General features: G+C 41.5%; 1 protein-coding gene and 1 long non-coding RNA gene across 3 annotated transcripts in view; one reads left to right on the top strand and one right to left on the bottom strand.

Annotated features, from left to right (window-relative positions):
• Positions 1 to 8,470, top strand: part of SLC41A3 (solute carrier family 41 member 3) — a 62,052-nt gene extending 53,582 nt beyond the window's left edge. For both annotated transcript variants that reach the window (XM_074198447.1, XM_074198448.1), the window contains 3 exons: positions 1,721 to 1,855; positions 2,917 to 3,065; positions 7,746 to 8,470. In XM_074198447.1, coding sequence (XP_074054548.1) covers positions 1,721 to 1,855; positions 2,917 to 3,065; positions 7,746 to 7,943 — 482 coding nt within the window. In that variant the 3' untranslated portion in view covers positions 7,944 to 8,470. The remainder of the gene's footprint in view (positions 1 to 1,720; positions 1,856 to 2,916; positions 3,066 to 7,745) is intronic.
• LOC141496198 (uncharacterized) lies at positions 1,473 to 25,222 on the bottom strand. Its single transcript, XR_012470975.1, has 3 exons — positions 25,027 to 25,222; positions 15,738 to 15,873; positions 1,473 to 4,104 (listed from the first exon to the last, which is right to left on the bottom strand). It is a non-coding gene; the product is annotated as an uncharacterized LOC141496198 (long non-coding RNA).
• Positions 25,223 to 25,493: the final 271 nt, after the last annotated feature.

The following is a 25,493-nucleotide window of genomic DNA, read 5'->3' as shown; positions in this document are numbered from 1 at the left end:
TTTTGGACCTCTGGTTCTACAAACTTTACATGGGCTGCTTGGGCAGGGGTTTGATTTAAACAAAGAGTCCCTACTTGTTCCTAGCCACCACCCTTGTTGGATGAGAATACCCCATGTGAATGGAAGCATTCCTTAGAACCTTGTCCTTTTTAGTGATACATCTTTAAAATGACCTAACTGAATTACACTTACATGGCACCTCAGTTCTCCCACTAACCAGAAGGACAGAATTCAGTGGGAATCTACATTTTATTCTTACTGATTCAAGTCTTTCCTCAGTATCACTCATAGATTTGGAAATCACCATCTGGCTCCAGTTTCTTTCCAAACTGAGTTTCCTGACATCCTCTACCCCATATGCTCTTCATTCCATTCCAACTGATTTACCAGATTGCAAATTCCAAAAATCTCCCACCCTGGTGCCTTTGCACAAGGCTGTCCTCCCCCCTGCCTGTTTCACCCTTTCCTTATCCCTTAAAATCTCTACTACTCTTAGGATTTAACTTAAATATCACCTCCTACAAAGAAGTTTTTCCTGATCCCCACCCAATCTTAGTGCTCCCCAAATTACTTTGTCCTCAACTGCCGGCATGTTGTTTCCTCCCAGCTAAATATAAGTTCCCCAAGAACAACTATTTCTTCTTTTGCTCTGTATTTGCCCAAGCCAGCACAGTGTTTGACCCATAATAAAGATTCAATAAGTACTCTCTGAACTGAAATAGATTCATCCATTTAATGGGCATTTTGGGAGGTGGGGTAATGGGATTAAGTGACTTGCCCAAGGTTACACAGCTAGTAAGTATCAAGTAACTCAAGTCCTCCTGACTCCAGGGCTGATGCTCTAATTCACTGTACCACTTAGCGGATTTATTAGACTCTTACTAGAGATATCAAGGCTGGTGACCATGGTAATGGTGGTGGCTGGCTTCAAGTATTGCCTTCCACCTAAAGTTGGAAGGGAACCAGGCAAAATCCCCAAAAGGAGCCTTGCCCAGGATCACATAGCCCTAACAAGAGCTCAGACTTCCCAACATTCCATCAGAAAGTACATTTTTCTATTCTGGCTTACTGTGGCCACAAATGGAGTCTTGAAGTGAATTCATTTTTTTCTAAAGGGATACCAAGGAAATATATTGTTTTTCAATTGCTTTCAGTCATGTTCGATTCTTCCTGACCCCATTTGGGCTTTTCTTGACAGAGATACAGGAGTGATTTGCTATTTCCTTCTCCAGTACATTTTTCATTTGAAGAAACTGAAGAAAATAGGGTACAATGACTTGCCAGGGTTACACAGGTAGTAGGTATCTGAGGTCAAATTTGAACTCAGGTCCTTCTGACTCCAGGGCCTGGGCTCTGTACACTCTGGCACCATCTAGCTGCATACAAAGGAAATTAAAGTAACCTTAATTGCTCTCATGGAGCTCACAATCTGTTTGGGAAAATTAAAGTATATATATGAAATAATTAGCTCAAATGTGAGACTATATATCCTAAGAGCCAAAACTGGTGATCCAGACAAACCAGAACATACAAAGGAGTGAGCCTTCAGTTGGCTAAAGCACTTAGGGAAGCCTTGAGCTACACCTTGAATGATGGGTAAGGTTTAGATAGCTATAGTTGTGTGTGTGTGTGTGTGTGTGTCACAAACAAAAAGACACAGAAAGAGAGCTAGAAAGAGAACCAAAGAGAGAGACAGAGTCAAGACTTTTTTGTCATCTAGGTGTTGGTGGTAACCTGGTGTCTATTCAGGCCAGCCGGATCTCTACCTACCTATATTCTTGGAGCACCCCTGGAGTCCTGCCGAACAGTATGAAGAGTGTCTGCCCCAATCCATGTTCCATTTTCTGCTCTCCAGGTGTGTCCAGGGAGATCATTACATGGGTAAATCATTGGTTTTAAAGGGACAAGGCACCAGTATATGACTTTCATGGCAGGTGTAGTCATATACAGTAAAGTTGTTAGGTCAGCCAACTTTGACTCTTGTTATTGCCAAAGACTTTGTTACCCCTATTTGACACCATTTCAATGCTAGCTATGTTCTTCTATCCTCCCATAAATGTCATTTTGGAGGAAAAAGAATAAAATAGATCATTCATATTTGAGTTTGAAAATAAATTGCATCTTGGCCAAAGATGCGAAGAGACTAAGCATTTGGCTGAATTGAACTCTCTGGTGGACAAATTTTCAATCATGCCCTCCTTCTTCTGTATCATACCTTTTTCCTGAAGGGGAAAGAGATTAGATTAAAAAACAGATTCATAGATAAAGAGCTAGAAGGGACCTAAGACATTGGGTTCAACCCTTCTATTACAGATGAAAAAACTGAGTCTCAGTGTGACTTACCTAGGGTCACAGAGCTCAGCTGTCCAAGGTGGGATTCTAGGTCTTCCCCTCTCTGAGTCCAGTCTTCTGGACCCAGCAAATCACACTTCTTCATGGGTAGATGTAGAATTGGGGAAAATGTAGGAATTTAGGCCTGGACAGAAGCACCAAGCCCCCCATTCCTACCAAAACTCTACTCCCCTTCTCATTTCCTGAATGTGCTCTGACCCGGTGCTGGTGACCGTGGTAATGGTGGTGGCTGGCTTCAAGTGCTGCCTTCCCCATAAAGTTGGAAGATGACCAGGCAAAATCCCCAAAAGGAGCCTTGCCCAGCATCACACAGCCCTAACAAGAGCTCAGACTTCCCAACATTCCATCAGAAAGTACATTTTTCTATTCTGGCTTACCATGGCCACAAATGGAGTCTTGAAATGAATTCGTTTTTTCTAACACTCTGGTGTTAGAAGCTTCCCTTCCTAACCTTATGTCATCTAGAGTTAACCATGCTTGGATCTATCATAGGACTCATCACCCAAATAGATAGCTCTTTAATCCAGCTTCAAACCCAATCCTTCTATCTTCTGTTCCTTACAGAAATCAACTCTGTGTCTTCTCGAGTCCTGTTGATCCTGGTGCTCCCTGGCCATCTAATATTTCTCTTCATCATTCATCTGATAGAGGATATAGACATCAAGATAAGCACACTGTTCGTGGTCCTTTATCTGTTTGCTTCAATGATCCAGGTAAGGACTTGGGTGGGGGGTGACTAGAAAATAAGACTTTGGGGGAAAAAAAGGACTAAGGATCGGAGCAGCCAGCAAGCTCCATGCGAATCTATGACATGCAACTTGAAGGAAAAAATGAATTCATTCTAAGTCTCTGTCAAGAAGAGGAATATTGTCAGAGAAAAGGAAGGAATAACCCAGTGTCTACTGTGGGCTGCAGAGTAGTCAGCCTCTGGTTTCATTAAACTGGATGCTCCTTGAGGGCAGGGATGGGACTTGCTTTTCTGTGTACCTCCAGAACTTAGCATGACACACCTATAGAGTAAACACTTAGAATGACTTGTGGATGGCTAAAATCCTCCTTGCCTCCTCTTACTAAGCACATGCTTTTGAATTTTGCAGCTAACCCCTTCTGAGGTTTAGGCTCTTTACTAACTATTCCCCAGATAGGATTACCACCTTCTACAATGGGCCACCTGTGACTTCATCAGGATAGTGGATGCCTGCTATGTAATGCCTTCCATCAATATAAGCTATAGTCTTTGACAATTGCCAGAAGTTCAGTGACTCAGCCAGGATGTGTCAGAGGTAGCATTTGAACCCAGATGCCAGTCTAAAGCTGCCCTTCTAACCACAAAACCACATTTCCTCTCATACTGTATTGTTCAGCAATTTTTATCAGTCTTTTTATCTTCACAAGCCTATTTGGGGTTTTCTTGGCAAATTTTTAGAGTGGTTTGCTATTCTTTCTCTAGCTCAATTTGCAGATGAGGAAACAGAGGCAAACAGGATTCACACAGGGTCACACAACTAGGCTCTGAGGGCAGATTTGAATTCAGGGCTTTCTGATTCCAGGTTGGATGCTTTAGCCACTGTGCTGCCAGTAGCTGCCCCCATCTAAGCACATCACTCTCCCTCTCCTTCCCCTTCTCTCCTCTCCATCTTTTCCCTTCATCTCTTTCAGCCTCATCACCGCCTCTCTTTCAAGGATGAATTCAAATACCTCTTCTCCAAAGGGCCCTCCCAGCTCTCCATCCTCAGCCAAAAATGATGACTCCTGCAGAAAAAAAAAATCAGTATGAATGAAGCAGAACTTACAATTTAAGACACAAAGCATACACCTTTTTTAAAAAAAAATGATGATTGCTGAATTATGTGATGCAGACTCTCAGAGGAAGAGACTGCTAAGGCAGTCTAAGAATGTTTTGTGGAGGAGTTAGGGCTTCAGCTGAGCCTATAAGAATGGGTAAGAAGACACAGGGAAGGAATTCCAAGAGAAGTAATGAATTAGCATGAGCAAAAGCCAGGAGGCCAGAATGAAAATAGAGTGTGAGGAGACCAGCCAATCAAATCAGGATTCCAGGTCACTGTCCCTCTGGGGCAAAAGAGTCCCAGTTATTATACATTTTTCATGCAAAGCTAATGGAATCAGAGGAAAATAACCCAATGAACCCTCTCCTGCATTGAATGTTGCTTAACCAGATTTAAGTAAATCAGAATTATGGAGAACAGCTGCCTTTCTTCCCTCTAGGAACCTTCCCCTCTGCTCATAATCATGGAAAATGTGGATCACTTGTGACCACAGCTCCATTTTGCCAGGACCCATTGACTCCACTCCTGACTGGAGGCATCCCCACCCCACCCTCCTGACCCCCCTAGCTACAAATAGCATTCCTCTGAGAGTCCCAGGAACACCCAGTGAGTTCTCCAAAGCGGCAAGCAACCACCCCACCAAACATGAAAAATGCCATCATGAAATGCAGTTGTTGCCGAGGGGAGCTTTATCGATTTTAATGGCTAAAGTTACAAGGGATGTGACCCTAGAAGGGAATTATTATTATTCATGATCGTAGTCTTCAGCTTTCTGAAGGAATGTGGAAAAAGTGGATTTGTTCCATGTGATTTCTGTTGTGCTCAGCACCAGTGAGATCCCTGGACTTATAACTGAAGGCTCTGTGTTCCAATCCTGCCTGTCACTATCTATGTGAGCTAGGCAAAGTTACTTCACCTCCTCCCCACTAGACCTCAGTTTCCTTGCCTGTAAATGAGATTGTTAGACTAGATAGTTTTTAGGACCCTTCCAGCTCTAAATCTGTGTTCCTCAGTTCTTGGGAGGTGGACAAGAAGGAAGGAGTCCCGGGGGGAACTGTCCAGCAATTGAGTGACCTGAATGGAAGGGAGGAAGCTCCCCATCATTGAAAGGGGTTAGACACTTGCTGGGTGATCTTTTCTGATAGAGGAAATTCCAATACTGGGAGGACAGGTGGTTTAGATATCTGTTAATATGAGCCACTCATAGTGATGCTCCAAAAGTCACATAGAAGGCCCTAATATAGTGATTATAGTGGAGAGATCCCTGGATTAACTGAATGTTAAGTTCATCTCTGCCGCTTTCTACCTGTGTAATATTCTACTTTCTGAGCTCAGTTTACTCCTCTTTCAGATGGAAGAATCCTTCCATCCTTAAAGTGCTGATCTTTTTAAATATACTTGGAAGATTAATGGACTGCAATCAACATAACCAAGGCATAAGTTCTTTCCCAAAAGGACCCTTTTCTCAGATCATGTTTTTCTGAGGTCTCTAAGTTGTCCCATCTCTCCCCCCCTCCACCTCCCATGCTCATCCCCACATCCCCATCTCTGTCCTTTTTCTTAGATTCTTTCTCCAGTTAGAAAGCTCCCCACCCCCAGCCCCTGCTCATTCTTTTTATCCAGATCAAGTCTCACTTTTCTAGGTCTTCCATGATTACTCCACACCATGATGATCTTTTCCTTCTCTGACTTTCTATAACATTTAGACTCAACCCCACCATTCCTAACCTTGAATTCCTAGAAAATTTATTCTATCAATGAATCAAAAAGTGTGTGTGTGTGTGTGTGTGTGTGTGTGTGTGTGTGTCTAACACTCACTATGTAACTAACTGCATATTTTAGAAATGTGGATAATTAAGATATGTTACAGGGGAAAGAGAACAACCCAAGGCCTCAATTAAATCCTGTCATATTCATCCAACAGACAGTGAGTGTATACTGTGTAGGCATTGAAAAGGATAGAGGCAATAGGAAAACCACTGCATTGGGGGGTCAGTTGGTCTGGGTTCTAATTCCTCCTTTGCCACTTACCACATTGTAAACACGAGAGGGTCACTTTCCCTGTCTCAATTTCTTCTGTAAAATGAGGGAGCTGAACTGGATTGTTTCTCAGGTCTTTCCAAGTCTAATATTCTCCTTCTGGTTTTAACATTCAATGCTCTATGGTCCCTTCTTATTCAGAAGCTAACTTGTTTCATGGATGTAACTCATTGACAGCAAGACTGAAACTCTTCTTCTTTTGGAATATCATTTATAAACTGATATTGGAAAAAAGTAGAGGGTTGAGCCAGACCTTATTATTAACTCTCACTACATCACAGTGCTGCCAAACTTAGTAAACTGATATGTCTAAGACCGAGGAGCAACACAAATTAGAGAAGAGTAAGAGGTACAAAGGCAATAAACCAGAAATGGAAAAGAGAAGCAAGTTCAATCCTGGTAATTCAGAAGCTTACAAAACCCAGAGAAATGAAGAATGAATGAGGAAGGATATGGCTCATGTAGCATGAGTGAAATTCACAATAAACCGGAAGGGAAGAAAAATCATGGAGAAGACAAAGCAAGGGAAAACCTCTTGGAAAAGAGCACAGGAAAAGAAAGCTACTTAAAATAATAGGCTGAGAAGGATATGGAAAAGGGAAAAATTTGAACTGATCATCTAATTGGGTGGGAAGAAAATAGTTGAAAAAGGGAGAGAAATAATGAGAGAAATAAAAGGAAAATTTAAAAGAATTTCTTATATCTTCTGACAGTATCAGTCAACTGCTACGTGCTAGGCATCTGGGAATATGAAGGCCTCCCTTCCCAAAGCAAAACAAGTTTTGTTCTCAAGGAATTTACATTCTATTCAGGGAGATAGTATGTGCAAATATAAGTATATCTAGAATGAATGTAATGTAATTATGGAGGCAGGACTTCTGCGATTGGCAAAGTGGTAGAAAATGGTGATTACTTGAAATGCACCTGTATCTAGGGCAAGATCTGTATACTAAGGTCTGTGAACTTGGGGAAGGGGGGTGTCATGTTTTATAGCTATTAAATATAATTTGCTTCCTTTGTCAAGTCAACAAACATTTATTAAGAACCTAGAAGTCAGGCACATTGTGTTTTATTTTATACATTTCAGAACATTATTCTAAGAAAAAGTTCATAGGTTTTGTGAAGTTGCTAATGGTTTTGATAACTCAAAAAAGGATAGGAACCCTGATACATACCAACCTTAGCTATTTTTTTTGGTTTTTGCAAGGCAATGGAGTTATGTGGCTTGTCCAAGTGTCTGAGGTCACATTTGAACTCAGTTCCTCCTGATGCCAGGGCTCCATCTACTGAACCACCTAGGGACCATGACTTAAGAGGCAAGGAACCCCTGGCCTATCCTACACTATCCTATCCTATACTACGTTTAGCTGTTGTTTAGCTGCTAATATGACTCAAAAAAGTCTAAGAATTCTAAAAAGTCATTATCAGTCTTAGCTGTTGTTTGGATTCATTGGTCTCGTGGGCTTCAAGACTATATTCTTTCCTGCCTCTTTGCTCCTGGCCGTAATGACCTTGGCTTTCATTCAGATTGGTCAATGATTCCTCTGCCTTTGTTTCCTTCTCTAGGTTCTGATCCTACTTTACATAGCAGAGGTAATGGTGAGGCTGGCATGGCGCTGGTCCCAGGATCCTGACAGCTGCTGCATCCCCTACCTCACTGGGACAGGGGATCTGCTGGGGACCAGTTTCCTGTCCCTTTGCTTCCTCTTGGAATCCTTCTTTCTTAAGACAAAGCTGGAAAATCCCAACATGGAAAATCCCTAGAACTAAGGCAAGAAAGCTGAAGACACATTATTCTCTTGTCTTTGTAGCCTTCAGAGTCCTGAAAGTGTCCCAGAAGTCAGACCAAAAGGATTTTGGAGCCTGTTCTCATAACCCTCCCTGCCAAGATTATTTCATATAACCTCAGGCATTCTTACCTGGCAGCAGCCCAGAGCATGGCTTGTATATACATGTAGGTGCCCATGTGCCATAGTCTTCCCAATGTGAATGGTGTCATGGAAGTCTTTGGAAGCCAATCAGATGAGAGGGTTGCTGCTCTGGTCAGATATCCTGGCTCCTCCTCTCAATGACAATGTCCAACTTGAAGAACCTCAGAGCTGCTATTTATCCCTCTGCATCTGTCCTGACCCCAAGGCAAAAACCCTTGCAAAGGGGAGCACAGCCAGGCTCCTGGGCCCAACCACAGGCACAATATCTCTCCTTGTTCCAACTTATTCAAGTTTCCCCCCAAAACCCTGTTAGGAAACTCCATGTTTGGAAAAGTGCAGAAGTAAATTATGTAGAATTTATTGTCGTTTGTCTTTTATGTCCTGACAGTGGGTGGGACAGAGAGAGAGAGCTCGGGTTATAAAAACAACAGCAGAAGATCTTTGAACTTTTCTTTAAAAAAAAAACAGTACTTCCATATTCATGATCACATTTGATCCCACAGCTTTGATAAGCTCGGAAAACTTTTTATCCCTATTTTACAGAAAAGGAAACATCTGGAAAAGTGAAAAAAGTAGAATGCCTTGAGAAGCAGCTTGGGATGAGCCTGACCTTTTCTGTGTCATGGACCTTTGGGCAGTCTAGTGATGCCTATGATCCCCTTTTCAGAAGCATGATTTTAAATGAATAAAATGCAAAGGATAACAAAGGAAACATTGGATTGAAACGCAGTAACCACAATATTTAAAAAGCAAGCTTATGCTTCTCCCTGCCCGCCCCCCAGGTTAAGACTGTCTGATCTAAGGCAACTGAATAACTGAATCCCAGTCCCAAAGGTGAGTGGAAGACAAAGGCAAAAATGTAATTCTTGTAAGGAGTTCATGTTGCAGTGGAGGAGACAACATATTTACACAGAAAATATATATAATATAAATGGGAGAGAAACTCAAAGAGAAAGAACTGGGGGAGGTGAATCTCTGGGAAGACCTCTTAAGATTGATCTGGGACTGGAAAGAAGCTAGGAGTCAGATATGAAGAAAAAGGGCATCCCAGGCATGGGAGACATTTAGTGCAAATATAGAGTGAAGAAATGGAGTGACATGGTAGCAAAAGCAAAACAGCCAGTGTTGCTAGAGGTTAAGAGCATGGAGGGGAGTTATATATAAGAAGAATGGAAAGGTGGGGGTGGAGGCTGGCTTGCAGTGGGAAGAAACTGGAAGCAGATGACCCTGTTAGAAGGCTATTATAATCCAAGCAGGAGGCGATGAGGACTTGTACAAGAATGGCATCCATGTGATTGGAGAAGAGATTTATGCAGGAGATGATGATTTAATGACCAATTGGATATGTGGGGTGACTGCAGGTTGAGGATGGCACTAGGATTTCAAGCTAGCTGGATGACTGGGAGGACAATGGTGTCTAAGACAAGAGGAAAGATGGGAAAGAGTAAGAGTTTGGAGAAAAAATCAGAAAAACTGATCAATAGGGACAGTTTTCTATCTAAAAAGTCATCAGGCAGAGTCAAGATGGTGGAGAAAAGGCAGGGACTTGCCTGGGTTCTCACAAATTATTCTCCATTCAAATTTAAACACCTCAAAATGAATTCTGGTGTGGCAGAACCCACAAAAGGATGGAATGAAACAATTTTCTAGCCCAAGATACCTTAAAAGGTTGGAAGGAAAAATCTGTCGCACAAGGGTGAGAGGGAACACAGTCCAGTAGTCGAATCTGGGTTCCTCAAGTCAACAACAGGGTTTTTTTTCATTTATTTAAGGCAATGGGGTTAAGTGACTTGCCCAAGGTCACACAGCTAGGCAATTATTAAGTCTCTGAGGTCAGATTTGAACTCGGGTACTCCTGATTCCAGGGCTGATGCTCTATCCACTGCGCCACCTAACTGCCCCCACAGCAGCAGGTTTTGGGAGCAACTGAATAGGTAGCAGCATCAGTTCCTGGAGCAAGAGAGCTCATAGATGGTAAGGGGTTGGATAACTGATCTGAAGAAGATTGCAGGGGTCCCTTTGCTGGCACTGGATGCACGATTCTGTTGCATCAACCTTACAGGTTGCAGTCTGGGGCTACAGTTCTAGGGTGAGGAGGAGCACACCAGAGTTTGCAGTTATGGGGGGGGGGGAATATTGACGACAATGCCAGAGCAGGAAAAGGCCCTTGTGGTTGCTCACAGACCAGAGTACAGGTCAGGAGATTAGTAAATAAATTAGATCATGTCACCTTTGAAGAACTGAAAATTTACAGACCTCCCAGAACTAGTTCTAAAAACAGTGGCACAGAAAACCTAAACTTTGGGATAGTGCCCCCTCCACTCACTCCAGGAGTAAAGCCTAACTTTAACATAAAGTTAACAACTAGAAATAGACTAGAGGAATGAGAGAGAAAAGAACCTAACCATGGATAGTTACTATGGTAACAGGGAAGATCAAAATACAAATTCAGAAAAAGACAGCAAAGTTAAAACTGCTACAAAGCCTCAAAATAATGTGAATTGGTCTCAGGTCCAAAAAGAATTCCTGGAAAAACTAAAGAACAATTTTTAAAAAATCAAATAAGAGGGGCAGCTAGGTGGCACATTGGATAGAGCACCAGCCCTGGAGTCAGGAGTACCCGAGTTCAAATCCAGCCTCAGGCACTTAATAAATGCCTAGTTGTGTGGCCTTGGGCAAGCCACTTAACCCCATTTGCCTTGCAAAAAACTAAAAAAACCCCACAAAAACAAAAGATCAAAAAGAGAGAAAAAATTGGGAAAAGATATGAGATTGATGTAAGAAAATTGTGAAGAAAATTGGTAAGGTAGGCACATACACACACACACACACACACACAAAACTTGAAAAAATAATACCTTAAAAAAACAGACTAAATGGATTTTCTTTTAAGCACAAAAATCCACTGGAAAAAAAACTCTTTTAAAACAAATAATTGTACAAATGGAAAAGGAAATACAAAAACTCACTGAAGAAAATTCTTTAAAAATTAGGATTGGTCAATGGGAAGTTAATGACTATAGGAGATATCAAGAAACAATAAAAACAAAATCAAAAGAATAAAAAAGTAGAAAAAATATGAAGTGTCTCATTGGAAAACCAATTGACCTGGAAAATAGAGACTAGACTACCTGAAAGCTATGATCAAAAAAAGAGCAGACATCATTTTTTCAAGAAATTATCAAGGAAACTGCCTTGATATCCTAGAACCAGAGGGTAAAATAAAAATGGAAAGAACCCACCAATCACTTCTTAAAAGGGGTTCCAAAATGAAAACTTCCAAGAATTTTATAGCCAAATTCCAGAGTTCCTGGGCCAAAGAGAAAATATTAAAAGCATCCATGAAGAAACAATATAATTATTATGGATCCACAGTCAGGATCACACAAGATTTAACAAGTTTATGCATTATAAGATTGGAGGGCTTGGGAAATGATTTTATGGAGGGTAAAGAATCACCCACCCAGCAAAAACTGAGCATAATCTTTTGGGGGGGGAATGAAATAAAGGACTTTCAAGCATTCTTGATGAAAAAAACAGAGTTGAATAGAAAATTTGACTTTCAAATACTTAAAAGAATCATAGGATAAATAGGAAAGGGAAATCATAAAGAATTTGATAAGGTTAATCTGTTTACATTCTTATGTGGGAAGATGATACTTGAAAATCTTAAGAACTTTCATGTTATTAGTGAAATTAGAAGGAATATTCATAGAATGCATGGGTATGAGTTTAATATGATGGATTATCTTTAAAATAACATTAATGCGTGAGAAATGAATGCACTGGGAGCTGGAGAAATGAAGAGGTAAAAATGAGATAAATTATCTCACATAAAAGGAGGGAGGATTTGGGGAGGAGGTAAATAGAAGCAAAACTTGTTTAAGGATGGACAGGGTAAAAGGAGAGAGAATAAATGGAGGAAAATACACAGTAATAAAAAATACAGCAAATTTCTCTGATAAAGGTCTCATTTCTCAAATATACAGAGATCGGAATTAAATTCATAAAAATAAGAGACACTCCCTAAATGATAAATGTTCAAGGAAAAGAACAGGTAGTTTTCAGATAAAGTAATCAAAGCTATCTATAGTCATAAAAAATGCACCAAATCACTATTGATTAAGGAAATGCAAATTATAACACTTTGACATAGCCCTCCACCATCACCACCTATCAGACTGGTGAATATGACAGAAAAGGAAAATGACTGATGTTGGAGAGAAAGTGAAAAAAATCAAGTCAGCACATTCACTACCCTAGAAAGCAATTTAGAACCATGTCCAAAAGACTGTAAAACAGAGCACAGTTATACTACTATATACCAAAGCGATCAAAGGAAAAGGATCTGTATATACAAAATATTTATAGCAGATCTTTTTGTGGTATCAAAGAACTGGAAATTGAGGAGATGTTTATCAATTGGGATATTGCTGAACACGTTCTGGTATATGATTGTGAAGATATACTATAAGAAAATTGTTGGGAGGGTAGGACCCTCAGGGTAGCTCAGAAAACACAGAATAAGCACTTGATAAATGATTGATCTAGCTAGGTATAGAAAGGAGATTCTGGAGGCTTACTAAACCAACCTTCATGAGAGCATGTTGTTCTCAGAAAAGCATGGGAAGACATGCCTGAACTGATGCAAAGTGACATCAGCTGAACCAGGAGAACACTGTACATAGTCAGAGCAATATTGCATGATGATCAATGGTGAATGTGATCCAGGACAATTCCAAAGGATTTAGAAAGAAAAATGGTATTCATTTCCAGAGGAAAAAATTGATGAAGTCTAAATGCAAATCAAAGCATACATTTAAAAAAAAAACTTTTTCTTAGGGATTTTTAGTGTGTTTTCTTTCAAAAATGACTAATATGGAAATACATTTTGCATAACTACCCATGTATACCCTATATAATCTATATAAAATTTCTTGCATTCTACATGACGGAGGAGGAGAGGGAGGAAGGGAAAGAATTAGTCCTCAAAATTTCAAAAAACAAATGCTAAAAATTAGTTTTTTCCATGTAATGGGAAAAATAAACTTAAATGTATTTTTAAAATAAGATAGCTAGGCAGCCATCTTCATGGTAAAGGAAGCATTGGGGTGGCCCTCTTGGCCATAAATTCCTTCTTCCTCTTGGTTCCTGAAATCCTTTCCTATATGAACAGAACTTTTTCTTCTTTAGGGAGAGAAGAGGTTAAGTCCCTTGGGAGAGGGAACTTAAGGACTAAATCGCAAAAAAAAAGGTAAAAGGGGGCAAGTAGAAATTTGTCTAACTAAAGGTTTGATTGGGGAGTATCGAGGTTGGGTAGAAGGTCAGGAATAGACTGAGAAGGGGAAAGGTGAGCTGTACAACTTGTGATGTCCTAGCACTTAGCAGTATCTGACACAAAGGCTGTTGTTTGCCTTTCATTCTTGAAGAAGACCACGACATCAGGGAGGTGATGCCACGACAAGGAGGTGAATTGGATTTGAATGAGGAGGAAGCTGTGCTCAGTCACCAGTCTCACTTTCTCCTCCAGACCATCTGGATATGAATCAGGAGGACTGGCAATCACCTTGGATGCATTTGGGAGATCTTGATCTTTTAAAGCTAAGCTCTTTCCCAGGTCACAGTTTGACTGAGGCAATACCCAGTCTTCAGTCATTAAGGCTAGGTAAGAGAGATGAGTCAAAGAGGCCAAGGATGACCACTTCCAAAAAGGAAGGAAAAAATTGTTGGGAGGTTAAGACCCTCAGAATAGCTCAAAAGACACAGAATAAGCACCTGATAAATGACTAATCTAGCTAGGTGTAGAGGGGGGATTCTGGAGGATTACTAAACCAACCTTCAACAAATTCATGATTTTGAAGAAGCTCCTCAGCTGGGGTGATGGTGTACCAGGTTTCTTGCCGTGTTGTTCCTAAGCTTAGAAGCACTTCACCTGCCCCAGGGTGGCAGTGGAGAAACATAGGGAGACATGGACCAGGAACTTGACATCCTTAATCCTACTCTATGTACCTTCCTCTTGTAGCTGGGCACTTACCTCATTCCCAGGTCCAGTCATTGTGGTCCTATTCGGTCTGTACCCTCCATCTGTGCCTCAAAGTCTCCATTCCTTGCTTCTTGCTTAGTGAGGTCTTGGGACTTGTTGTCTCACAGTCATATGGTCAGGGACTTGAGTCTTGCCCAGCCTCCAAGTCTAGGTCTCCACTACCTTCTTTCAAATGCTGACTTTCTGCCTACTCTCAACTTGTAACCTTTGTTAGTTCACAAAATGTTTCTTCCAGACAGTTCCGTGAGGTAAGCGGCACAGTTGTCCCCATACAGATGAGGACATAGCTCCAAAAATGTCAAATGTCCTGCTCAAGATTACAGCTAATAAGATTTAATGAGAGTTAAGATTCAAACGGATTTTTTCCCTAATTAATTCAAGTGTCCTTTCCCCTACTTCTCAACTGTATTACACACACATACAACACACACACACACACACACACACACACACACACACACACACGCACCACACAGAAAGTGTTCTTCAGACATTTGCTCAAGATCCAGCCTGGACCTCCTTCCTGTTGACTTTCTATCCACCTGGACCTCCTTTTGCCTGCTTCTAGAACACCCCCATCCCACTGAACTATCCTACCTCCATGGGTCTTTGAATACCAGTATCACTATTGGTCTATGAAATCCCTATTTCTGACAAGGTGTTAACATGGCATAAAACCAGGGTGTAGGAAAATTCAAAAGGAAAAGGAGAAACACATGAAAGAAGAAGCTGGGAAGAGAATGAGGACATAAAAGGAAAAGGTCCATGTAATAGAAAGTTGAAAAACAGGACTCTTGGAATATTTATCAAGTACTATTCCCATTACATGAGTTACTTACCTCTGGCACAACTCCCACCTATTTTCAGTATACTATAAGGGAATAATATTGGAGTTCACTTTAGTAAGGCCTGGGGCAAGTAGGGAACTATATTTTCATGGAAATTCCTGGGCCTGGAGAGCAGATGCTACATGCAACTCTTTTCTTCTTCTTTCTTTTTACTTGTTATTTAGTATTTTATTTTCCCCCAAGTACATGTAAAAAGAATTTTTAATATTAGTTTTTAAAATATTGAATTCTAATTTCTTTCTCTCTCCCACATTGAGAAAGCAAACAATTTGATATAGGTTTTACATGTGTAGTCATGAAAAACATTTCCATATTGGTCATGTTGGAAAAGAAAACATAGGCCAAAAAATCCCAAGAAAAATAAAGTAAAAAACATTTGCTTCTATCTATATCAGACGCCATCAGTTCTTTCTCTGGGGATGGAAAGCATTTTTTTTAGGATTTTGCAAGGCAAATGGGGTTATTATTAGGTAATTATTATATAATTAGGTAATTATTAAGTGCCTGAGTCCAAATTTGAACTCAGGTACTCCTGACTCCAGGGCTGGTGCTCTGTCCACTGCACCACCCAGCTGCCCCAAGTGTTTTTCTTGATAAGTCCTTCAGAGTTGTCTTGGATCATTGTATTGCTGAAAATAGTGAAGTCATTAATGGTTGATATCTTACAATATATGTGCAGCTCTTTTCTATAAAACCATCACTTTAGGGTACAGACAATCAGGACTCATATGCCCACCTCATCTTCTTCCTCATCCAAAGCTTTCTTGTGATCTATCCTCTTTATCTGATCCTTTTCTGTCCTCCTCTCTCTTCCCAAACCATGAGATATCACCATCATTCCTTCTCTCTTCCTGGAATTTTGTTGTCCTAAACTAAAATAAAGATTTGGGTTATTCACTCTTAAGCAATATACTTGTGAGTTGAATGTACTTCCACTAGATGGATGGTTTTGTGATCCAAAAGAGCCTGTTGGGTTATCCAATACCCCCTCCTTCTGTTCTCCTGAAATAGGAGCCAGAATGCAAAATTGCCCATCATTCAGATAAGTTGTATTAAACAAAAATCGAATCTTTCAGCTTTTCCTTCACTGCATACTCCATACCCATGAATGCTTCATAGGTAGACAGTAACTAGCCACTAGAACATGAACCTGACTTGCATTTGTACTAGCACCATTTTGCCCATGAGCATGGATGGGACTTCTGAGAGCTCCCAAGGTTCTGACTTCTCCTGCATGTCTCAACTTTCTTGGTGCTGAGGGTTCTAGATTACTCTAGAGTGATCCACATTATATCTCTTAGGTCACTGCCTAGATCCTCATGAAGGGCCTATTCACTGGAGACACTGCTTACAATATACAGAGGAGCCTCCACTCCCTTGTAACCACGTACATTATCCCCATATGTATTTCCAATGTTCCTGAACACCTCCTGAAAAGTACAATTATTTATTCTTTCAGAAGGGACAATACATATATCTATTTTTTTTCTTTTTCAGTCTCATAGCATCCAAAGTTTCTCTGATCTACCATAATTGTGAATGGATGAGGGGAAGCTTAGTGTGTATGTATGTATGTATGTATATTATATATGTATGTAGTATGTAGATATATATACTCATAAAACAAGTATATATACATATATTTATATATTCATTTTTCCTCTTCCATCAAAATGCAATGCTTTATTAAACCAAATATAAATATAATTAATCTAAAATAAAAAATAAATATTAGCTTCCATCTTATGAAAATAATATGAAATCAAAGCAAAGTTTAAATATGTTAGTGCCTAGGTACAATTAATTTCCGTTCTCATTAATTTGTATTCAATTATTGTTTAAATTACACTCATCAACCTCTGAACCTCAATTTTTGTCTTAATTCTTTCTTGGCTATCAGACCAGAAAGTAGCATGATAGAAAATGGATTTTAGCCTTAATACAGCTGGACTTGTTGCTGTTGTTTGTTCAGTTATTTTTCAGTTCATATCCAACTCTTCATGACCCCTTTTTGGGTTTTCTTGGCAAAAACTAGAGTGGTTGTCATTTCTTCTCCAGCTCATTTTACAGATGAGGAAACTGAGGCAAACTGGGTGAAGTGACTTGCTCATAGTTACACAGCTAGTCAGGGGCTACATTTGAACTCAGGAAGAGGGGGTCTTCCTGATTCCAGATCCATTCCATGCCCTATGCAGGTAGAAACACATTTGTTGCCACCAGATGGTGCTCATTAATGATGGAGGTAAAATTCTTAGACTATTACATAGTATAATTGGCTTTACCCATTTCCATAGATTTTGGAGGATAAGGAGGGAAAGGGTGGGAGGAAGGGAATGATGATTTAGCAAATCAAACAGAAAGAAATAAAGCAAAGTTCTCTTTTGTTTGGTGTTTTGCACAAGTAGATAATCAGAACCATGATATTTATAATGAAGAAAGGCAGGGATTGGCTTCTGGTTGTATTAGGGCAGTGGAACATCACAAACCTTTGCATGTGGCCATGGTTTTAGCCTTTGATTTTTTCTAAGAGGATAATCTTTTACATTCTTCTAGATTCACAGGGAAAGCCCTTGTTTACACTTTCAATTCCCTTGCTTATATTCTCCTTCATCAGAAAACAGAAAGAGAAAAATCAGTTCAGTATGATGTTATTGGAGAGATAGTAAAAACAAAACAAAGGCAACCCCCCCCAAAAAAAAAATCCCCTAGTGTTTTCCATTCTCTGGTTTTAGTGGCGGGGAGTTTCTGAAACATCTCAAACCTCCACAGAGGCAACCTTATATGGTGGCTAAAAGGATTAGACTTGGAGTTGAAAAAACCTGTATTCAAATCTCACCTCTGGGATTAACTAGATGTGTGATTGTGAGCAAATGACTTTGCCTCTTTGAGCCTCCCTTTCCTAGTCTGCAAAAGGGGGGATTGAATTAAAGGGTCCCTAAAATCCCTCCTAGCTCTAAATGTAAGATCATCTCCCTTGTCCTGAAAACTAGACTTCTATTAATGTATCCTAGATTCATTATTATTATTAGTATATTTGTTAACAGCTGGGGGCAAGAATATAAAATGCACATATACATAAATACACACAAAAAAACATATATGTGTATACACATATGTATATATGTATTTTATATGTATGTATCCTAGCCTTATTTTTACATGTCTAATGAAATAGAAATAAAGTTTCCAAAGTCATTTTTGAAGTTAACTATGCTATAAGTGGTCAAAAGAGGACTAGATTTTTGGTCAAAAGATGGGTTCAAAGCCCCATTCTGAGGTTTTGTGACTATCTGGCCATGAGTCATTTCTTCTCTGTTGGTCTCTGTTAATCTCTGGAGTGTGTGTGTTTGTGTGTGTGTGTGTGTGTGTGTGTGTGTGCTTGGACTATATACTACAAAGACGGCTCAACTCATTTATTGTATGAACAGATATCTGGCCTGCTCCTCTCCAAGGAAATTTGCGATTTCTGACTTTGGGGGGAACAGGAAAAGAATATAGTTCAGGGGCAGCTAAGTGGTGCAGTGGATAAAGCACCGGCCCTGGAGTCAGGAGTACCTGGGTTCAAATCTGGTCTCAGACACTTGATAATTACCTAGCTGTGTGGCCTTGGGCAAGCCACTTAACCCCATTTGCTTTGAAAAAACAACAAAAAAAAAAATATAGTTCAGTGTTTGTTCTTTTCCTTGCCTATCTCTAAAATGGGTATCTGGTTAAAATTCTATCTATCAAATTTTAAATATCTCTAAATCTAGGGGCATGGTATTTTTCTAGCAAAAAATTCTAGCAAAAACAGCAAATTTTTCTAGCAAAACAGTAATCAGAAATTTGGGAAGTGCAAGAGATTAGAATAGACCAAGAAATTGTTGTTCCCTTGTGTCTGACTCTTCTTGACCCCATTTGGGGGTTTTCTTGCCAAAGATACTATGGTTTGCCCTTTCCTGATTCCAAGCTATAACCTCTGTAGTATCTAACTGTAGGAGACCAAGGAATACAAAATCAGAAAAGAGCTTTTCCACTTTCACTTAACCAAAGGCAACATCTCACCAATCAGAATCCAGCTTCCCCCCACCCCCGGGTCCACACCTCTAATAGCTCATCTCCAGTCCACAATTCAAAAGTTCAAGCATTGGTTCTTTTGGCTTGTCTCCATGATGGTGCCTCTATAGTGAGCCTGCAGCCCATTACATTACAGGGTTGACTTTCAGGATAACTGCTCAAATAGATTATCTATGTAGATCATAGGATCACTGAGTATGAGTTGAGGGGTCTTCTCATCCAACCCCCATTCTAATTTTATAGGTAATGAAATTGGAGTCTCAGGAGGGTGACTTGCTCAACATTACATGGGTAGAAAAGGGGCAGAAACAAGATTTGGACCTTGGTCTTTGGACTCCCATCATCCTTTTCATTCTGTCACACTAATCTCCTAAGGTCATCAGGAGCTAACATTCTGTTTATCTAATCTATAATGGGGAAACTATTCATCCTGCTGTAAGGGGAGAAAAAAGATTAAAATATTTATAGCAAAAAACTAATGTTCATCATACTGTAATAACAAAGGAAGTATGACAGAGTGGGAAGAGAAATGAGTTTGGTCTCCAAATGACCTGAGTTTGAATCCTGGCTATCTTACTTATCACCACAGTGGAATATAAACTCTTCAATGCCAAAGACTGTTGTCTTTTGACTTTGCATCCATAAACATAAATACTTGTTGAATACATGGATAAAAGTTTCCTTCCAGCTCAAAACCTTTCAAAAACCTGAATCTAAAGAAAAACAAAGCCTGAATCTGAGGTTTGTGGGTATCTGTAAAGAAGGGGAGCGTCTCCTGCCTGACGTCATTTCTTTACAAGCTCGCTGAGAATTCTTGCTGCTCGTAACCACAAGAAAACACAGTATAAAAAATATGTAGCAAATGGTGATAAATAGTCATAGAATTTCCAAGTTAGAAAACAGTCTTTGGTGTTCAAAGGAATAGAATCACAGGGAGAATGACAGGGCTAGAGATGACTTGGCTACATCTTCTAGGGGACCTTTGTTGTTCTTTCCATCACTTCCATCCCCTCCCCCAATATCTTAAATGTCTCCACTTCTTTGAATTACTTCCTGTTTGCTGTATATTAGCTTAACTCCTTTTAAGTTAATTATTGCTTCCTCCTCACCATTAGAATGGAAGCTTCTTGAGGATAGAGAAGGGTTTTTTGGCTTGGATTTTTGGTTTTTGATTTTTTATTTTGGGGGAAATTTTTACCTTTGTATTCCCCTGTGCTCAGAATAGCACCTTGGAGATACCATAGTTAAATCTAATTCAACTCCTTCATTTGTTAAGGTTTACAAAGTGTTTTATAGACATTATCTCATTGGATCCTTAAACAGGTGAATGACTTGGTTATAATTCGACTTGAAGAATATCTATCTGCAACTACCAAGAGAGGGTGGAGACTGGAAATAAGGAAGTCAATTGGATGCTGACTGCAATAGTCTGGTCAAGAGGCAATGAGGGCTTGGACTAAGGTGGTGGCTTCTTGGGTAGGGGGAAGGGGTCAGAGGTATTGTGGCTATTGAATCAACAAGGCTTAGCCAATAGACTACATCTGGGGAATGAGGGAGAGTGAAAATTCAAGGACAAGATCACAAAACTAGGTACCTTTAAAGATAGTGGTGCCTTGCTTGGTTAGAGAGAGGAAGTTAGAGTGAGTTCCCTTTTTTAAGTATTGAGTTTAGGTCACCTATAGGACTCCCAGGAGGAGAACTAGGCACTTGATGATATGAGACTAGAACTCAGGAGAAATATATAGACATATTTGTTAGATATATAGATCTGGGAGTCATCTACATAGAGATGCTTAATGAATTAATAGGAAGAAATCAAAGGAAGAGGGATCCAAGAGACATTCTAGTTCTCCTTCCTCTCATTTTACAGATCAGAAGAAAAGTGACTTGCTTAAGGTCATCAAATTCTTTGTTCTAACAAGCCAATCCCCAAGAACCACCCAGGATGGCGAATTCTCCCTTTCTCTTGCTGAATCAGCCCTAGCTTTTCATCCAAATTGAATTCCTCCTGAGCAATGAACTCAGTCAGAGAGCCCAGGTAGGTAGATTTCAAATTTGTTCTGGATCATTTCTGAATGGAAGAGTCATTCTCCTTATGAGGTCAAGAAATGCCAACTACAGGATCTTTAGGCTAAAACCTTCCACAGAGAACACTAGAAGGTTTAAGGGCAAATGGTTTGGTACTAAATAGTTTTCTTTCTCTCTTTTTAGTCCGTTTCAGTTGGAAATTCCCTTCATGTGAGCATATCAGCAACTCCTCTGTAACTTATAGCCTAGAGAGTTAACTGGGGAATTGAAAAGGCTAATTGACTATATATATGCTCATATGTATACATGTCATAAGCAGAAAATACTAATAGTAATATTATATGTCATATATAATTATTCATCATAATTATGTTGTATAATCTCAATGTATTATTAATAATAATCACATTTATATGGCACTTTAAAGTTTAGAAAGCACTTTACAAATATCTCATTTTAAACCTTCCTACATAAGGATAACTTATGTAAGATAAGGATAACTGAGGCACAAAAAAGGTTAGCTAACTTACCTAGAGTCATTCTGCTGTGAGGGGAGAATAAATGTTAAAATGTTTATTGCAAAAAAAACCAATGTTCATCATTCTGTAATAGTTATGAAGACCAAATGACAATAATTATAAAATGCTTGGCATTGTGCCTAACACATAAGTCCTATAGAAAAATTAGTTTTTGTTATTATTATCAATTTTTTCAGGCTCCAAGTTCTGTCCTTTAATCTTTGACTCACCTAGAAGCTGAACCCCAAGTCTTGCTGGATCTCTCTCTCCAATCTTCCACATGGTATCTTAGAAATACTTAGAATAATAGTTTTCTTCATTTTCGAAGAAGACCACAACATCAGGGAGGTGATGCCATGATAAGCACATGAATTGGTTTTGAGTGAGGGGATGCTGTGCTAAGTCACCAGCTTCACTTTCTCCTCCAGAGCCATCTAAGTCCAATGGCCAGATATGGATCAGGATGATTGGAGATGGCTCTAGATTTGAGGCAGAGTTAAATGACTTGCCTAAGGTCATACAGATAGTAAGAGTCAAGTGTCTGAGACTGGATTCAAACTCCTGTCCTCCTGACTCCCAGGCCACCTAACTGCCCAATGAGAGAGACAGACAGACAGACAGACAGAGAGACAGACAGACAGACAGTCACAGAAATATAGACAGAGATAGAGAGAAAGCTCCCTCTACCAGAACAGTTTTAGAGAGTGCAGTAATGTAAATAAACCCTGGGGCATGGATGGGATGGCAACAGAGTTGTGAAAAGGAAAGTGGCTGCTAAGAGTGATTACCCAGAGATAGTGGTGGTGACAAGGGTGGAAGACAGGAACAGGTAATTATGGCTTGGGTACAACAGATTCCCTTGGGAACCCAAGGAGCCAAGCTGGCTCAGAGATCCCCAAAGGTGATCAGGTATGGAATCTCAAGTCTAGCCAGGGTTCAGGGAAATTTAGTGAAAACTCCAAGGTGACAGTCCTTGGGGCCAAAGACAAAGTCCCCTGGTCCCAGGTCAAAGGGAGGAACTGATGTTCTAACAGTGAAGCAGTGAAGCCTAAGCCCTAAACTGAATGTTTGAATCCATTACATGGCTAGGGACTAGTAAGAAGAGAATGAGACTTCACGGAGTTATTGTAAGGAATAGTCTTTAATTAGTTAATTAATTCAATACTCATTTGTTAGTAGGTAAGTCCATCTCTACTCTGGTAGAATCCCATTGGCATTGCTAGAAGGTCACCAGTGAAGGGGGAAGTCTGTTACCTTGCAGGACCTCCCAACCCATTTCTGATAGCTCTAACAATCAGGAAGTTGGGGGTTTTTTCTGACATCAGTCAAAATTTGTCTCTCTTACAGCTTCCTACTGCCATTTTCCTCTCTAGGGTTAGAGAACAGTCTAATCCCTCCTCCCATAGGATAGCTTTATAGGTACATAGAGCTGGGGAGTTGATAGCCTGTCCCCCTTAGCTTTTCTCTTCTCCACTCCAATAGGCCCTAGTCCTTCAACCTCCTAATAGCTTAGAGTTCAGGCTCTTCTGAATTCTCCAGGCCTTCCAGTGAACATTCAGCAACTTTGGCATGGGCCCTCCCCAAATGACCTGAAGAATGAATATCATTCTCCAGCTGTGCTCTGACCAGGAGAAAGGACAGCGAGCCTCATTTCCTCATTTCTGAAAGCACTGTAATCCAATTGCATTAGTAATTTTTAAAAACCATCACAGTATACTGTGGAGTCTCATTAAGTTAATAATCTATTGAACCTGTCTGGTATTTTTCATCCTAACTGTGCTTCCCCTAAACCCCTCATGCTACAGGGGGCAATCCGACTTCAAATTCAGCCCTATTTCCACAGACTGACACCTTAGGATGTCCATTTTTACTTCACTTCTAGAATTCTATTTGACAAGGGTCTGCTGAGAGTCCCTATCCAAAAATCAGAAGAAAAATTTGTCCACCTAACCCTCCTTTAGCTTAGCTTTGGTTTCCACTCCTTTATTACTCAGGAATCCAACTCACTCAATCATTTCCTTTTTTGTTCATCTAAATAAATATTAATCTGATTAATTAAAGTGGATTGAGCATTAATTTACCATAAGACAAGATCCCAAGCTGGTCATTGAAGGGAAGTTTGAGGGCAAGCCTTAAGGCTAAAAATAAGTCACCAAAAAAAGGAAACCTGAGGAGGACATAGGTCAATCATAAAACCAAAAACTATCTAAGCTGAGAAGGGAGCTCAGAAGTCCAGTCTCTAACTTGGTCCAGGCCTCTTTAGTTTGCAGCTGAGCCCCAGTTAAAAAGAAGTGACTTTCCCAGGCTACATCGAGGAGTCTATCTACTTCATCCTGTCTTTGTCTTAGAATCTGGATTGAAAGGACAAAAGGACTGTGGAACAGTCAAAGATTGTTACCTGTGGGACCAAATAATGTGGATTCACGGCACTCATGATCCTGGAGCCTGTTTCCTCATTTGTGAAATGAGAGAAAGAATGAGATAAATGACCCTGTTTCCTTCCAGGCCCGAGAAATGACAAAGATTCCTCAGCAGGATGGCTCCACTCCATTTTATGAATGACTTTTCTCCTCTTCTTTTTTCCTCCTCCTCCCCCTCCTCCCCCTCCCTTCCCCCTCCCTCTCCCCTTCTCCTCTTCTTCCTCCCCCTTCCTCCCCTTCCCTTCCCCTTTCCTTCCTCCTTCTCCTCCTCCTCCTCCCCCTCCTCCCCCTCCCTTCCCCCTCCCTCTCCCCTTCTCCTCTTCTTCCTTCCTCTTCTTCCTCCCCTTCCTCCCCTTCCCCTTCCCCTTCCCCTTGCCCTTTCCTTCCTCCTCCTCCTCCTCCTCCCCCCCTCCCCCTCCCTCCCCCTTCCCTCTCTTCCCTTCTCCTCCCCCTTCCTTCCTCTTCCCCTTCTCTTTCCCTCCTTCCTCCTCCTCCTCCTCCTTCCCCTCCCTCTCCCCTTCTCTTTCCCCCCCTCCTTCCTCCTCCTCCTCCTCCTCCTCCTCCTCCTCCTCCTCCTCCCCCTCTCCCCCTCCCTCTCCCCTTCTCCTCTTCTTCCTCTCCCCCTTCCTCCCCTTCCCCTTCCCCTTGCCTTCCTCCTTCTCCTCCTCCTCCTCCTCCCCCTCCTCCCCCTCCCTTCCCCCTCCCTTTCCCCTTCTCCTCTTCTTCCTTCCTCTTCTTCCTCCACCTTCCTCCCCTTCCCCTTCCCCTTGCTCTTTCCCTCCTTCCTCCTCCTCCTCCTCCTCCCCCTCCTCCCCCTCCTGCCCTCCCTTCTCCTTCTCCCTTGTTTCAGAAAGCCTATCTCCTTCTTTGGTGGCCGTGGCCGTGGCCGTGGCGAGAGTAGGCTCCAGGGTCAGAAGACCCGGGTTCTAGTCCCGCCCCAGCCAAGCAGCTGGGCTGCACGAGTCCCTTCACTTGTCTTTTTCCTCACTGACAACGAGCTCACCTTGGTGGGAGGATGTGCTGCCTGTATTCCCACCGATCCCGAAGCCGCCTGGGAGCATCGCTAGGCTCCCAGGCCCCCCAACATTCCGGGGGTCCCTCTGCCCAGAAGTCACGCGGGGAGTTAAGGGGCTTGTGAAGCCAACTGGGGCGAGTGCTAAGGGTCCGGAGGGGGTTCAGGTGTGCAGGAGGAAGGAGCCCCGCCCCGCCCCCACGTTTTCAGTGAGGGGTGCGGGCTGGGGTGGGAGGGCCCGGGGGCCCCGCCGGCAGTCCGCATCGGGGCCCGGGAGCCCGGCCCGCAGTCCGCATCGGGGCCCCGCGCCGCTCGGCCAGGCCGCGGAGGTACCCCGAAGGCGCCCTTGGCCGAGATCCCCGGGCGGAGGGGGGTCGGGCAGGGCCGGGGCGCGGGCGGCTCCGCCTGTGGGCCGGGCGGCTCCGCCCCCGGGGTGCCTAGGCCGGCGCACCCCTCTC

Source organism: Macrotis lagotis, chromosome 8, assembly GCF_037893015.1.
Source record: "Macrotis lagotis isolate mMagLag1 chromosome 8, bilby.v1.9.chrom.fasta, whole genome shotgun sequence".
Classification (NCBI taxonomy): domain Eukaryota; kingdom Metazoa; phylum Chordata; class Mammalia; order Peramelemorphia; family Peramelidae; genus Macrotis; species Macrotis lagotis.
This window is presented reverse-complemented; position numbering and strand designations above follow the sequence as displayed.